General features: G+C 40.6%; 1 protein-coding gene across 1 annotated transcript in view; it reads left to right on the top strand.

Moving 5' to 3' along the window:
• The window catches only part of CDH13 (cadherin 13), a 518767-nt gene extending 508306 nt beyond the window's left edge, over window positions 1-10461 (top strand). The window contains exon 14 of the mRNA XM_009945345.2: window positions 4812-10461. Coding sequence (XP_009943647.1) covers window positions 4812-4819 — 8 coding nt within the window. The 3' untranslated portion in view covers window positions 4820-10461. The remainder of the gene's footprint in view (window positions 1-4811) is intronic.
• Window positions 10462-15481: the final 5020 nt, after the last annotated feature.

Genomic DNA, 15481 nt, shown 5'->3' with positions numbered 1-15481 from the left:
GGCATAGATCAGCAAATGTGCTCCCTGCACACATTATTTGCACATTTTATGCTCACAGTATTCCTTAAATACTAATATCTTTTATGTGCTTGTGCCAGCTACAAACTATAATCGTGCATGATATAAAGCCATAAGAGTAGGTCCAAAAAGAAAAAACAAACCCCATCAACACAACCCCATTGAAGTCTGTGGATAAACAGTAGAAGTCAGGAGTCTTTAGGTTAGCTATTTAGTGATGGGACACACAGAAGAAGTAGACCCTAATAACTGTCAGTGTGTGTGTATTTCTGGAACTTTCACTTGGTCCTTCTTTATGGGGAGAATAAGGAGGGGGGGGAAGCAACCAAGAAAACTACAATTTATATACACAAAAGAGTAATAAACAGTGGACATCCCGCTGGGAGAACAGAGAGATTTTAAATATGGACCAGATGCTTATCAGATCCCCGCAGAATTTATAATAGAGTCGTTCTGTTGCTTTCAGTAGATCTGCTTACATTCATCATTGAGTTTTCTGCATGATACTTGGATTGTTCTTGATTTCTGTAGATTTTGTATTAAGGAGTTACTGGAAACAATGCTTGTGCAATAACACCTTATATGACTATATCGGAATATTTTTAGAAAATAAATTTGTAACTGATAAACTTTGATATTAACCACAGAAACTAAAAGTTAGACTAACCTCTGTACCAGACACAAGCAGTTTTCCATCAACTAGGTGTGCAATAGAAAGAATGAAAACAGATTTGATCTCAAATATTCTTACTGGAACTACCAAAGATTATTATCTACTGAAATTTTACAGCCCATAAATTTTAATGTTGAATCTGATTTTAAAAGCCAAAAACTAGTCCTTCGGCAATCCAGCTGCACAAAAGGCTCAAGTCATCATTAATGAGCAGAGGGGTACACACTGTCCTTCCAAACAACATTTGGATTAAGGTAATTCTTTTAACACAGCTTCAATTAAGACTGGTGAAAGGGCTGAGCTGAATTCGTAGTAGCCTTGGCACCCTTTGCCAATGCCAAGGCTTTTGTAGATGCGTCAGCAGAAGGAGATGTTAAGGAGACAGCATTTTATGGATGCTTGCAGGGAGCTTCTCCTATCACATGGGAAAACCTAGGAAAAAGCCCAAAGAGGTTTCTTGGAAAACATGTCAGTGAAAGCTGCCATCATGGGCTATGAATGAGAGGAGAAACAGGTCATGTAGGTGAATCCAGGAAAACATGTGCGGTAAGGAAGAGGCCATGAAGCTGCCATCATGGGCTATGAATGAGAGGAGAAACAGGTCATGTAGGTGAATCCAGGAAAACATGTGCGGTAAGGAAGAGGCCATGAAGGAGTCAGAGCAGCAGAGGTTTGGTCAAGGTGACAGACTAGGAAAATGCTGTGTACAGCAGAAGACTGGCAGGATACGAGCACAGTAGCTTGAATTTGTCAAGGGATGTTGCAAAACTGCTAAGTGAGGAGAGTCTGGGCAGGAGATTTGGCTGTTTGAATGGCTAGAAAAAGCCCTTCGGGATGATGCATGAAAAAGAATCTTCTAGATTAAGACATGACCTAAATATACAGACCTAGCAAGGAGATTCCATAGCAAAACCCTTCTCCAGTTTGTTTCTGGTTTTAGGCTTCAATAAGAGGCAGGATGAAAGTGTTGTCCTGAGCAATCAAAGGAAGAACTAGAAGGGAGTGCTTTAGGGGAAAGATTTAAGAGCTCGGTTTTAGCTGTGCAGATCTGTCAGCTAAACATCGACAAGGTATCGGAGCTAGAGGTCGACATTTTAGTCTAAATGGAAAAGCAGGTAGAGAGTAAGAGCTCTGAACTGTCAGCACTGATTGCTGAATGAGTATGAATGGTGTCACAGAGAAGGGGAAGAAATTGAAGTTGGGGAAAAAAGGTTTCCCCAGAAAACCAGAATGGAGGGAATGAGGCAGAAGGACATGCTAGAAAAGTGATTAGGGAAATCATAGCAAAATGGCAGGAGAAGTCACAGGAGCCAAGAGAAACACCAGATTTCCAGGCATGTGATTAAATGCATCGAAGGCAGCTGATAGGTCAGAGCAGATGAAGTTGAGAAGCAAGTTCAGTAGAAAGAAAGCCTAGGGAGGGACTGCAGAGCTTTGAGACAAAAGGGAGAAGAGATGGGGTGGTGCTTGTAGAAGCTGATGGGGTAAGAAGGAGAATCAGAAGCATGCTTATACTGTGAGAGAGAGAAGCTAACCTTCAACAGATAAAACACTAGCACAGGAAAAAATACATTCATAATGAAAGCTGAACTAACTAGTTTTAACATATAGTTTACTCAGAAAAAGTAAGGTATATGCTAAGGTAGTAACATTCATTATATCTGTCAATATCATGTAAAATATACAAGCTTTTCTTCAGGTCTGCATGTAAATCCACATATACTGCCCTTTATTTACAAGCTGTTGGTGAAGCAGTCACTAGCTGCTTGAATTTGTGTGATATTTATAAATTTTTTGGTGACAGATTCCTCTAGTGAAGTTTCAGCCTATACATTGTACAGAAAGTCAGTGCTACAGATGCTGTTCATCCATAACATGCAAGTGCCAGTCCTTAGCAGGAGGATCTCCAGGGATCTCCCAAAGATTCAGAGTAGCTTTGCCAACTCAAAAGGCATTGTTCCCTTTGAATCAGGATTGAACAAATGCCCTTTAATGATACTAAGCTTCACTGCGATCTGGAAATGCTATTTTTCAGATGGTCGGCGAGAACAGAGTCCTGAACTCTTACTTTTCACTACCTCAGGAGATCAAATTTTTTATGAGAATTTCATTAATTTCACAAATTTCCTGTATGTAAGCCTGAATCCTAATTTTGTGGCTAGACCTTTCCTTTAAACAGCATGCTGAAATTCCACGTGCCAAGCAATTCCAGATTTCATCTTATTTGGAAATCTCAGTGATACTTCTCACTTCAGTGAGTTCCATCCATCATTCCCTCTATAGATTCTTACGCTTGCTTAATTTGCTTTGCCTACCTTTATTTAACAGAACTAAGGTCGTGCTGTGGGGGAAAGGATAGTCCGTTGCATGCTACCCAAGTGCCTGCCTTGCTGCATAGCCCAGCTGGACAGACCCCTAGCTGGAAGAATCTAATATTGCAGTCAATTCAAATAATACCAAGATAATAAAGAGAAACAAACAGATAAAGTAAAATAGCCTTGTCAATAACTATATTAAACTTGATTTGCCCAAAAAGAAAAGCAGATCATTAAAAATGAGTAAAGAGTACAAGCCAACATCTGATAATGACCATTATGTTACCGTTTACGCTGCACATTTCTGTGGTTGTGACAAAACTATTGCTATTGCATCATTTAAATGTACAAATGCAATATATATTAGCCAAACGTTTCCTGAGTGTTTGTGAGTTTTGATGTGTATGCTTGACTTGCATTTTTGTGTTTTGATACAGCAGTTGTCTCCTCCCAGGGTGGAGAGCGTGAATCCTTCAAGGCACTGTTGGGGTTTAGCGCTGGTCGGCAGCTGAGCACCACTCAGCTACTCACTTGCTCACTCCCCAGTGGGATGGGGAAGAGAATCAGAAGGGGAAAAATGAGAAAACTCGTGGGCTGGGATAAAGACAGTTTAACAGGCAAAGCAAACATTGCACGCACAAGCAAAGCGAAATAAAGTATTCATTCACTGCTTCCCATCGGCAGCTTAGCCATCTCCAGGAAAGCAGGACTCCATCACACGTAACAGTTACTTGGCAAGATAAACGCCACCACTCCAAACATCCGCCCGCTTCCTCCTGCTCTCCCCCAGCTCTTATTACTGAGCATGGCACCGTGTGCCGTGGGCCAGCCCGCTGGCTGGCCAGGCGGCGAGAGACGCGAGGGCTGGGGCACGCTGTAAGCACTCCACAGCAGTCGCTGGAACATGAGGCTGCTGTCAGCGCGGGTTTGGTCACAGATCCAAAACACAGCACCATATGAGCTGCTATGCAGGAAGTTAACTCCATCCCAGCCAAAACGAGTACAACCAGTAAACTAGCACTGTAGGGTCAAAAATTGTACTTATTTGAGAGGAGCCAGATCAAACTTAGATATGTGTTTTGCTAATATTATTCGTACTGAGATTTATAACAAAGATGAATATTTGCAATTTGCTAATATCCAAGCAAAACTGGAGGAAAGTGACCCATTGCCTACATCTAATGTTATCTTTGCTCCTGATCTCTGTTTTTCAGAACTTATTTTCTACCTTTATATTATCAGAGTACTCATCTAGAATGGGTAAAATTATTCAAGTTGTGCCAGCTTCACTTTACTTAAAAAAAAAAAGTTAGTCCACATAAGATTTATATTTCTGTAGCAACATTAGTATGATATGCCAGCTCTTTTATTCCCTGAGATATACGCAAACTGTAAGGCACTATAATCGTGTCATTTTAAAAAAGATATTGTTTGTTGCCTCTTCGCTTGTCAGTGTGTGTGCACGCAAGTGAGTGACTCGCTGGCATTTTAGTTGTACCCTTGCATTAACATAAATGATCAAGGTATCAAATGGGGAGAATCAGGTCCTGGCTCGAGATTTACACTCAGACCTCTGCACTACATTCCCTGAATTGCACTACCAAGGTCTCTAACTGCCCCAGGTGACATTTTGGGGTTTCCTCTTCGAGATCTCTGTCTTCACAAATAATTGCTTCTGAACCTGGATAATTTGTCTTTAATTACTGAAAAATGTGCATGCACTCAACCAGTAATCTGAAAAGCCAAAAAGTTAAAAGATACTGTGATCTGTGTAGTAATAATCACACGCATTTCCCGTCATCTAGGTCTGTAAGAACTCCCGACATTTGAAGCTGTCCTACCGAGTTGCCATGGCAACAAGAAAAAAGAAAACGTCAGATCTGAAGATTGCAGTTTACAGTTACTGTTCTTCACTACTAGGCCTCAGTTGCTCCAGATTCAGTTTAATTTGCAACCTCTCCTAATCTGTCTGACTGTACATTGGTGTTTGACGGCCTCTACCCTGACTTCCGTTTATTAATGGATTCCTCTTGCAAGACGCAAGGTTTATGCGAATTTTCTCTGAATGTTAAAAGACCATGACATCTAAACTGGACCTTGGGGGAGCAGAAAACAGATTGACTCCATTTTTTTCTATCTGTAGACTTGTTGCTATTCAACTGTTCAGAAAATATTTTGTCTGTGGGTTAGTATTTGTATATGTATGAGTGTATGTATATATATATATTTATATAGAGAGAAGAGTTATACGACAGGTTTAGCTTTTATAACATATTCATCTGAAGTGTGCAAGGGACAAAGCAGAATAATACAGCCACAGATGAATTGTAACTATTCTACCATGGCTAAACCTAGTGTATTAGCTGTTTATAGTGTGGCCAGGAGGAGAGAGCCTATCGCAGTCGTACCGTGACAACAGCCACTTTGTTGACACCAAATAAAGCAGGCCCAGGGCTCTGCAGTGTCACTTCTTGTACCTCAGGTTCAGCAAACAAGAAATGCAAGTCACCTGGCTTGTTTCTGATCTGAACCGCTTTTCGTACGCCCCAAACGGAATTCACGATCCGGCAGGAGCACAGCGCTTTGCTCCCGGTGTCAGTGGGAGCGGCGTGGGGAGGCTCTGCAAAGCTCTGCTTTGGGAGAAAGCGGGAAGCAGCCAGCTGCGACCGGCACTGGACGGGTCACGATTTACCGTGATGGGAGTGCTGGGCCTGCTATTAAAGGGGCTTAAGTCAGCTGCCTTTGTGTTCCTGCAGATAATTATTTGCCAGGGCAGTTTACAAAATTTATGCCTTTCATCAGCTCTGCAGACTCAGTTAAGTAGGTAGCTGTCTGCATACGAGAAGCTGATTAGAACAGCAAAAGCAAAGTATTTCTCAGAAGCACTGGTCTCTCTCTCAGCCTCTATGCAGCTGTTGTTACATATACAAGTGCAAGGAGGAAAACAGATGCCCTATTCTATAAATATATTCACACACACTTATATATAGTTTTGAATATATATATACATACATACACACGTACGCACAGTTTCCAGTTAAGAGTAACAAGAGCATTTTTTTGTGTGTGTAAACTTACCACACTTGTTTGCAGAGATGGGAAAAAAGGGTGTTCGTTATATATGAATATGAATCCTTTTTTATTCTGTGAGCATGTAAGGTTAAAAAAACCCTGTTAACTGTATCAAGATATGATCATCTTGTTAATAAACTGTAAATGATCCATCAAAGCTCACACCAAATTTTTATAAAATTAACACAAAAAGTATACTAGTGACAGACTGTGGCTTTTATTAGAGCTTGCCGGTAACTAGGGTAAGGTAAGTGTCTTAGAATATTTTAATAAACTTGCTTATTTAAAGTTTAAACAAGAAAGCTTCCTTATGCAATAGAATCTTGCAGCTGCATTCTTTAGTTAGCCTTTTTACAGTACTTATGAGTCATACTGTATGTTGTCTTTACTACAGTGAGAGTATGAGCATATTTTCCACACCACGTATATGTTTCAATAGTAAAGCTTTTTGGAAGCATTATAAAGTCCAAACATACATTAAGTTTTCCATAATGCTACACTAAATATTAAATGTGTGTTGGTGGTTAAAATTGCTGTACAATAGCTTTTCTCTGACTTCCTGTATTGTACCAAATATGAAACAGGTCTTTTTTTGTTTTAATCAAAAGGAGTAATAACTGCGACAGAGGAAAAATTTGTGTTGTGAACTTTCCTGGTATTGTAGATAAGATACAAGCTGCCTTCTAACAGGAACCTATTTTTCTTTTCCATCTTAACTCCTGCAGTCCCGACCAAGTAAAATCTCACACTGACCTTGTTTCTCTTGCAGCACGCTCCGGGTGTTTCAGTTACCGGAGTGGTACTCTGAGGTTAGTGGGAATTTCTGTTGAGCAAGGGCTTCAGGAGTGGGCTGTTAGCAAGGAATGTTAGGGCAGATTTCAGCGGGAAAGTGCCTGATCTCAAACATTAACATGGGTACGCTTCCAGTTCTCTTTCTCTGCCCATGCCTTGTAATAACCATATACTGCTGCTTTATCATCAACAATCGTGTCTTTTAAAAAAAAATTAATTTTCAGGCACATTTTTCAAAAAGAAAATATCAACAAATGCATAGCACCACTGGAATTTCAACATGCGTATTTAACAAATGCATCCAAATACACCCAAAGATAAACTGCACCCTGTGCTTTGATCTACAAAACCTCTATCTTGAATAAAAGAAATTATAATATCCTCCCCCACAAGTACTCTTTTTCTACTCACTTTCTGCCTCTCTCTATCCAGCAAACCCCACCTCTGGACAGACACCCGTTGACATTAGTGTCAGTTCTATCAAGCACCAGATAAAGCTACCCTTTTCCCATTTAAACCAAGGCTCACATAGCATCTGGTAGAATGTTCCATGGGCATCCAACATGAGGAAACAAAAAATCTCTTCTGCCTGGAAGTATGCTAATAATGGGAAGACTCTTTCTGCCACTTTGTGTCCGAGGACAAGAGATCTTTCTTCCTGGATAATACTGCAACATTTAGACATGTAGAGAGGTCAGTATCGCAGCTGAAACTCTGAAGCAAGATGCATCAAAGCCTTCATTCACCATTACCACTTTATTTCTGCAGCTAGATTAAAGCCTCTCAGCCTTTATGTGTGCATCTAGGCTTCAGACAGAGCTAATCACCAGACTACCTAAACATGCAAAGAGACGATGAAGCTGCCATGTTAATGTTTCTCCCTCTCTACCTGGGAACAAACCCCATTTAACAAGAGATTGTGGCACTTCCTGTAGTGTTATACAAGTGAGGAACCGTATTAGAATCTGAGTTTTCCTACCTGAATATGATTGTTGGCTCCAGCTGAAAAACTGATGCACATTTCCTGAAACAAAGGAGCAACAATAATTTATTATTTTTTCCACAATATCATGAAAAGGTAGAGCGTTACAAAACTGGTTGTCATTTTTTCATAGTTAATTACGTGTAACATTTGTTCAGCCAAGCTTGCTGTTTTTATAACATAGCACTTATTTCTACCCAGCTATTTTGGTCACTACAACACTTATTTCAGTCTATGTTTGTAGGCATACAATGCTGTCTAGAGTCCGAAAAGCACTAAACTTGTTGATTTTCATTTTGTAACATGCATAAAAATTCTTGTGCAAAAATCATTTCACTTGAAAAGAGTATCTGTGGTTAAAACACAAATTGGGTATAGCAGTTAATAACTGAGAGGAGTTTATTAGCAAGACGAAGGTCTCATTTGGACTGTACTTGCTAATTGAACCCTTGTCTGTACACCTCGTGTGATTTTACAATATGCCTTTTTGCATTTATTAATGTGCATTTTGTTCAGTAACTGTAGGTGTGAAAATGAAAACAAAGGAAACGAGCTGAATTTCCTGCTGGGTATCGAGGAAAATTGGTAGGGGTGGAACACTGGCTAAGACACTTTCTAAGCCCTGTTCTCATCATGTTTACACTGGTGTAAATCAAAGAGCAACTCTGTTACTGGAATTATTTAAGATTCAGTTAATCATATTTAGATGAAGTTCTTCATCTAAACCTCCCCACATATTGCTTTTACTCGTCTGCTGTGAACAGTAAAGCAACAGTATTTGTCACAAGATCAATGAGTGCTTCTGTATTATCAAGTCTGTCTTTTGTGACATACAGAGAAAGGTATAGCTTAGCTGCCTCCCACAGATGACTCCATTTCTTCACCGACCGCTTTCACCTGTCTCCAAGGCACTCCATGTAATTTGGTTTAGCCTGTATTTGAAATGGCTGTGGGCTCTAATCAAATAATTCACCCTGATCTCTTGCATATTTATTTAAGTTAGGTACCACTATAATACAATCCTAATTTGTAAATTATGGATTTACAATCAGTTTGTAGGGCCCTAGCAACAGGACAGACATACGTTATATTAACAACTTCTACATCATTGGTCTCTCCTTTGAAAAGACCTCCTGTCTGAAATACTGACAAAGCTGCCAATACGCTCAGCCACTTGAAACAGAGCAGAATTTTGTACACAAATAATTTTACATCATTGGTTGTCTAAAGGCTAAGTTTCTTTCTGAATGGGTTTAGTAATGTCTTATTTAATTTAAAAAAACCCACAAGATAAATTATATTAAAGTCACATCAGCTTGAGAACACTAAGTCTAAGGCAAAACTCTGATCCTGTCTTCTCTTTATTGCATCTCTAGAAACTCTGTTATTGGAGAGATACACTGCCTAATGCTCACAGAAAGATAACTAAAATAGTAATTCTTTTTTTTCAATTAACTATAATCTTTCAAATTAACATGCAAAGTACGTTAGTAATTATCATGATAACTGTATAGCAGACTATTTTACTATGTAAAACACATAACCCATTGATGACATTGTTCTCTTGCCTCACATCAAGATACACTAGCTGATTTATATTTGTCCAGATGAGATGGATACACTCATACACTCTCAGTGGAAAGTTACGAGTTGCACAATTGCTATGTGTGTGTATATATGTAGATATATAGAGATATACACATACATATATAAATATATATATAAAATATATGCAGATGGAGGGAGACTAATACAACATAGGGTCTTGGAATAAGCAGTTTAATTCCATGAATTATGGACGAATACATGAGTTAAGGGACAGCACGAGTTATGTATGCCAAAGCAGTCTGATTTAAAGAAAAGAAAAAAGGCAAAATACCACAAGCTAATAACCAGGTTTATCCACCTCTAACGCTGCATTTATTCTACCTTTAGCTGTCTCCTCTTAACGCAGTTATACCATGTGACGATATGCATAATTGTTAACTGACTCATTTTTAGTTGTCTACGGATCAGCAGGGTCACCAGTAGTGGAAAGGGAAGGGTTTATAGCCAGAATCCTGCATTACTGTGCTTTCAGTGGGACAGCTATTGGGGAAAGTTCCATTCACCCTTTGAACATTACACTCCTCCTCTGCATCAGCCAGCAGCTGTATTCGATAGCTTGGGGTTAAAACGACTGTGGTCTAAAGCCAGACTCTGTGTACGCAGACTCATACACACCCTGCCTGGGGCTATAGAGTAGGAGCAGGTCTTATGGACTGCGGTGGTGAATTCTGTACAAACTGTGTTGTTACTCCCATGTCAGGCAGAACACTCCTGTAAAATCATATTTGCCCCATAACAAACTCTGTCTCTAAGTTACCGCCAAGATAATTTTTCATTATTTTCTTTCTTTTTTTAATGTTCAAGCAAGGAGGAAAATATTTTGTTTGAATTTAAAGATACTTAATTCAGCTATTTTTCCAGTCAACTGTTCCTTTGGGCCCTAGTTGCTGAATTGCTTGCTGTTCCTGAGGTGTAAATAAACATTTTGATTTATGACGTGGTTGCAAAGAAACTTGTAATTTATTTGTGAAATGCTGAAATAAAGGATGTATGGGCTTTTACATTTTGTCTGGGCGTAGACCTTCCTGATGCAATACAGCAGGAATAGAGGACTACAAAATGACCATGAGACTGCCAAAGGGCTGGAATAGCCTGTGCAAAATACAAGAAACTCCCACAGTGTTCTAAGTAAAGAGAAATAAGCTGCAGCCTTCATCATCACCCTGCTGTGATTACAGAATGAGAATCCGGAGGCGAGAGAGGCAAGTAAGGTTTGAGCATGCAAGCAGTAGGAGATTATTCAGCATCCTATTCAGCATCCACTCGGGCAGCAGCAATGATCTGCCTTCTCAAGCCCCACTTCCATCACAGAGAGGTGCACTGAGCCAAAGCCGGGTCAGCCGTCCCTCAGCTGGACTGTGGTGTGCAGGAGCTTTAATGGCTTTTTGTTGCGCTTCCTTTCTGCTTCACCTGGCCACCTTCCCCACCCAGCACCATCAGTTCAGCTTACACACAACAGACAGCCACAAAAAGTGAAAACAGTAAGTTTTTTAAGAAAAAAGTAAACAACGCAGAAACAGGCTTAACAGCTGTCAGTCAGCAAGGACCATCGTGGTGTGCTACAGAACTGCATTTCTGCCACTGCTGTCATGGCCGATTACAAGATGGCTTTTAACAGCTTGTACTGTCATAGTCTGTAGTCATGTCTGGTGCACTCCCTCCCTGTGCTTAACTCCTCCCTAAGATGTGTATGCAGACATGGTCTGCTTATTGCCCTGATTCAAAAAAAATCTTACTCCAAAATTTAGAGCCCTTAGTGCCTTCATGCCCAAACTGCTCTGGGCCAGGTTGCCCCAAAAAGCTTGCACTGCTTTAATGGCCTTCTGTACCAGGAACTGCAGACTTCACTGACAAGGCTTACCACTTTAGCAGGCTGCCTTCCCAATAGTTGGACTCAAGGTTTGTAAGATACTATTTTCTTTCTTCACTGAGCTCTCATAAGCTGTTGTTATGAGGGGAAAGGAAGTGGGGTGTGCTTTCCTGTGCTGTCAGCTGCTCCCAGACATTGCAGAAGGGCCCAGTAGGTGAAATAAATAAATAAATAACAATTGTGGCCCGGAATCCAGGGCAGAATAGAAGGCTAGCTAGAACAAAAATCCTACAGAAAATTTGGACTATAGCACTATGGCATTATTGCCTCCTTACCAGGGAATTCTTGTCCAGCTAGAGCCTGTTGGCTTTCTGAAATTCCCACAAGTTGTTTTTTAGATCTTCTAGGAAGTTATCTAAAGTGACAAAGACACATAAAGATAGAATTTCCCTGAAAATAGCCTTTTACTACAGCTGAAAACAGAGGAAGCTGGGGGAGGGAGGGCAGCGCTTGAAGGAAACACATGAGTAGAAGCCACAGCAGCTTGCTTTCACGGAGATCCACCTCCAGCTTTTGCCTATTGCTAATGCTTTATCAGCCTTTGAATCTAAAGGGGATTTCTTATTGTGGTCCCTGATAAGTAGAGAATGAAAGCGCGTGCATGAAACTTGTGGTGTAATTGAGCAAAATGTCATTACCTGAAAGCCACAGCAAAAAAATGTCACCTCTTTGGTCTCAGTTGAGATCGTTGTCCTAAAATAACGCAGTGCCTTGCACCTTAAAACAGGTGTTTGAAGCAGTACAAAGTTAAATCATAACCAAGGAAGTGTTAACAGAGACAGAACACGCTGAATAGTTTTTAGCTGGGTGGAAGTTTTCTGTTGCCCTTTCAACCTTCTGTCTCATCTAACACCACAGTTCTGGGTTGCAGTCTACTGTTACTCGGTAACTTTGCAGAGTTCAATCCGGTTACATTTTTTCTCCAGCAATAGTAAATCAGAACAGTCCCTTCTGGCTTCAGTACAACCTTCTTACCTGCAGAAACAAAGCAAGGGTCATTGTTCCTGCTGTAAAACTACCAGGAGGCTCTTCCTCGACTGCCACGCCTCTGGCCGGACTCTGCTCATCCACCTCTCAGTGCTTGATGACCTTCGCTGCTCCTGTGGTTACAGCAGCAAGTAAGCTACTGTAGTCCAGTACACTTCAACATGGTATGGCAATATATTTTATTATTTATGAGTCATTTTGCAACTTACTGTTTCCACATGCAATTATGGGATACTCGCCATCATTGCTGTGGCTGGATGTTCTTTTTACAACTAACTGTCCAAAACATGAAAAGCAAAAGTGTTTACACTACTTGTTTACTGCAAGGCATGCTGAAAATTCAGAAAGTAAGATATGCTGTATCTTGGACATTATAATTAATGAATTGCTTGCAGTGTTTTGCAATACAGTTACAATACTGGAGTAATTGATTTTGGAAGGGGGATGTTCATAAACAGCTTTTTACATGGTATATTTAAAGAAAAACAAAAAAAATGAAAACAAAACTCTCAGTGTTGTCTTTTCAAACTGACGACATATTTTGTGCAGAAGAATAATCAAACGTAAGTATATAACGCTCATGGACTGGATTAAATCTTCATGTCACTAACAGGTTTTCAAAGTTTCACCTTTTATAAGCGTGTCCATTGTTGTTTATACCTGTTATCTTGCTTCATGCTAGCAGCCGCTTTCGATCAAATTTTATGCTGGGCTAATCTTGCCATTCCAGTTATTTTGCCAACTTCACCTTCGCTGTGACTGATCTTCCAGGGACAGTGGTAAGATAATGAGCGTGGCCCACACTTGGAAATGACAGGAAATCGAATAGTGCCTCTTTGTACACAAATAAATAAATAAATAATCACATCAGCTGTATCTCATTCTTTGTGCACTTTGATCAGCTGCAGTGATGTAACAGTGCTGTAAAACACCTTCCAAGAAGTGCTAAAACAGGGATTATAACCTGCCTTGGGATTACAGCATGTATTATTGACTTGACTAGTACCAAGGGAGTTAACCTTTGGTGGGATTTGAACACCTACTTCCCACTAACATCACTAAAAAGCCAAAAGCCTAAGCGATACAACGTGGGTTGTCTTTTTTCCCCAACAATGAATAAAATAATTATATAACTATAAATTATTTCTTTTTTTAAGTTATCTTGAGCAAATTACACGGAAATGTTTCCTGCATCACCAAGGTAACTTAACTGTCATCTTTCATATTGAGCAAAACCAGCAAAACCTCTAGAGAACAGGTGCCCCAATTAACAGATACTCAGCCTTTCATATATTGGATTGCTGAAAAGAAAAAGAACGAAATCAAGGATATTTAATGCATATGGGGATCATAGAGAATGTCCACAGATAAAGCAAAGTAGAAACAATATAATATAGTAATTAGAATAACCCTCGTTATGAGACAATAAGTCTAAAGGAAAGATTTAGACTTTTTGGTGCAATAAAATTTGCACGTGCAAGCTGTGACTGTCAGCTACATCATGCAAGAACTAGACCAGTGCTGGGAAGCCCAGTCATGGTGCCTGGCAAGATTTGCCACTGCTACTAATGGCAAAAGCTACATTAATCCATATGAAAATGTCTCGCTCTTGGATCCTGCACAGAGAAGTCAAAACAACAATAGCTCTAGAAAGAAATCCTTCGAGCTGGGCAAAAAACCCTATATATGCTCAGCCCTGCCAAGTTAGTGCAGCTGCTCGCCATCACCCTGGCAGAGCTGGCTGCAGGATTTTGACCTACGTGCTCCCATCAAGCTGTGTTCTCCTGTGTCTTTACTCCCACCAGACCACAGAGCACCCTCTTCTCGCTCTGTTTCAGTGACAGGGCAGGACTGCAACACAAAGACAGAAATATATGAACAGCCAAAGGGCACGGTTCAAAACCATCCTGCCATAGAGCAAGTTGGAGGCTTGCCTTCCTGGCAAGCGCAGCCACCTCAGCACGATGACCAAAGAGCCGGGGTGCAGAGACACCTCAAGCCAATACCTCGGGCAGGCAGCGGCCTGAGAGCCAGACCCTCCCCAGAGAAGGGACCACCGCCCAGCCACCAGACCCAGGGCTGGGAGGTCAGGCAACCCTGGGGTAGTGCAGCAGCTGAGCAACTGTCAGACTCTGCCCCAGACTCTGCCGCCAAACATCACAGCTTTAACTGGTCCTGATGGGTGCGTCAGGCCCCACAGACTGCTGGCTGCCAGTCAGTATTTGCAGAGGATGAACAGACATACCACCCCCCCCACATCCCCCGCGCCCACCCCCCCCAGCAAACGAAACAACAGTGTTAAGTGGAAGCAGTTTTGTCTGGTTGTTTTTTTCCCCTTTCTTCCTCACTCGATTAAGACAGTTCTCATCATCTGGTTTCTGTGCCATGGACATCCAGTCATCATTCTTTCACTGATGCTCTATCTTGGCACCTTATTAAAGAGCTATCAGGGCTTACTCTTTTATCAGTTCTGTGATAAACTTACTTTTAATTGTAGTTGGCTGTCGTCATTTGCACAACTTGTGGGCTGCAGTACTTTCTTGCACTCTTAATTTCTGTTGCTTGGCACTGTGTACTTTGTTCTTCAGCAAATGAGCACTGAGTACCTGAAGCTAATGAAAATGTGTGCTGCATACAACTCTGTCTTCTGGGGCGGAGTGGATGCAGTCCAAGGCTTGCTTTCTTCACTTAGTTCTTTCTTCAGTTTTAAACAAAAGTCCTCTTGCTACTGCAGCTCTTCTTTGTCTCTTGTCCTGCTTAGACTAAATAAGAGAAGTAGGCAGTATGTGCATTTAAACGACATTATTTAGTGAAGGTATAACTCACTATTATAAAGCTAGATACACGGATGTAATAGATGTATTGTTAAAATCAAAGTATTAAAATGTATATATATATATATAAAAGCAACTAAGGTGATGAGTTTCATTATCACACACACACAAAATAATAGGCTATTTTTTTAATTGGTTATTAAACAGTGAATACTCATTAAAAGCTCAATTCATTGTGGGAAAATAGTATGATGCAATTAATCTGTACTACAGACTAATTAATATGGGAATTGGGGCAATTCAAATACCTTTAAAGAGTTGGAAGTGGGGACAGTAGGCAGCACGGACTTGTGCCTGTCATTTTCATTAGCCCAGGATGTGGATTTTCTC

This window comes from Opisthocomus hoazin, chromosome 12, assembly GCF_030867145.1.
Source record: "Opisthocomus hoazin isolate bOpiHoa1 chromosome 12, bOpiHoa1.hap1, whole genome shotgun sequence".
In the NCBI taxonomy this organism is placed as follows: domain Eukaryota; kingdom Metazoa; phylum Chordata; class Aves; order Opisthocomiformes; family Opisthocomidae; genus Opisthocomus; species Opisthocomus hoazin.
This window is presented reverse-complemented; position numbering and strand designations above follow the sequence as displayed.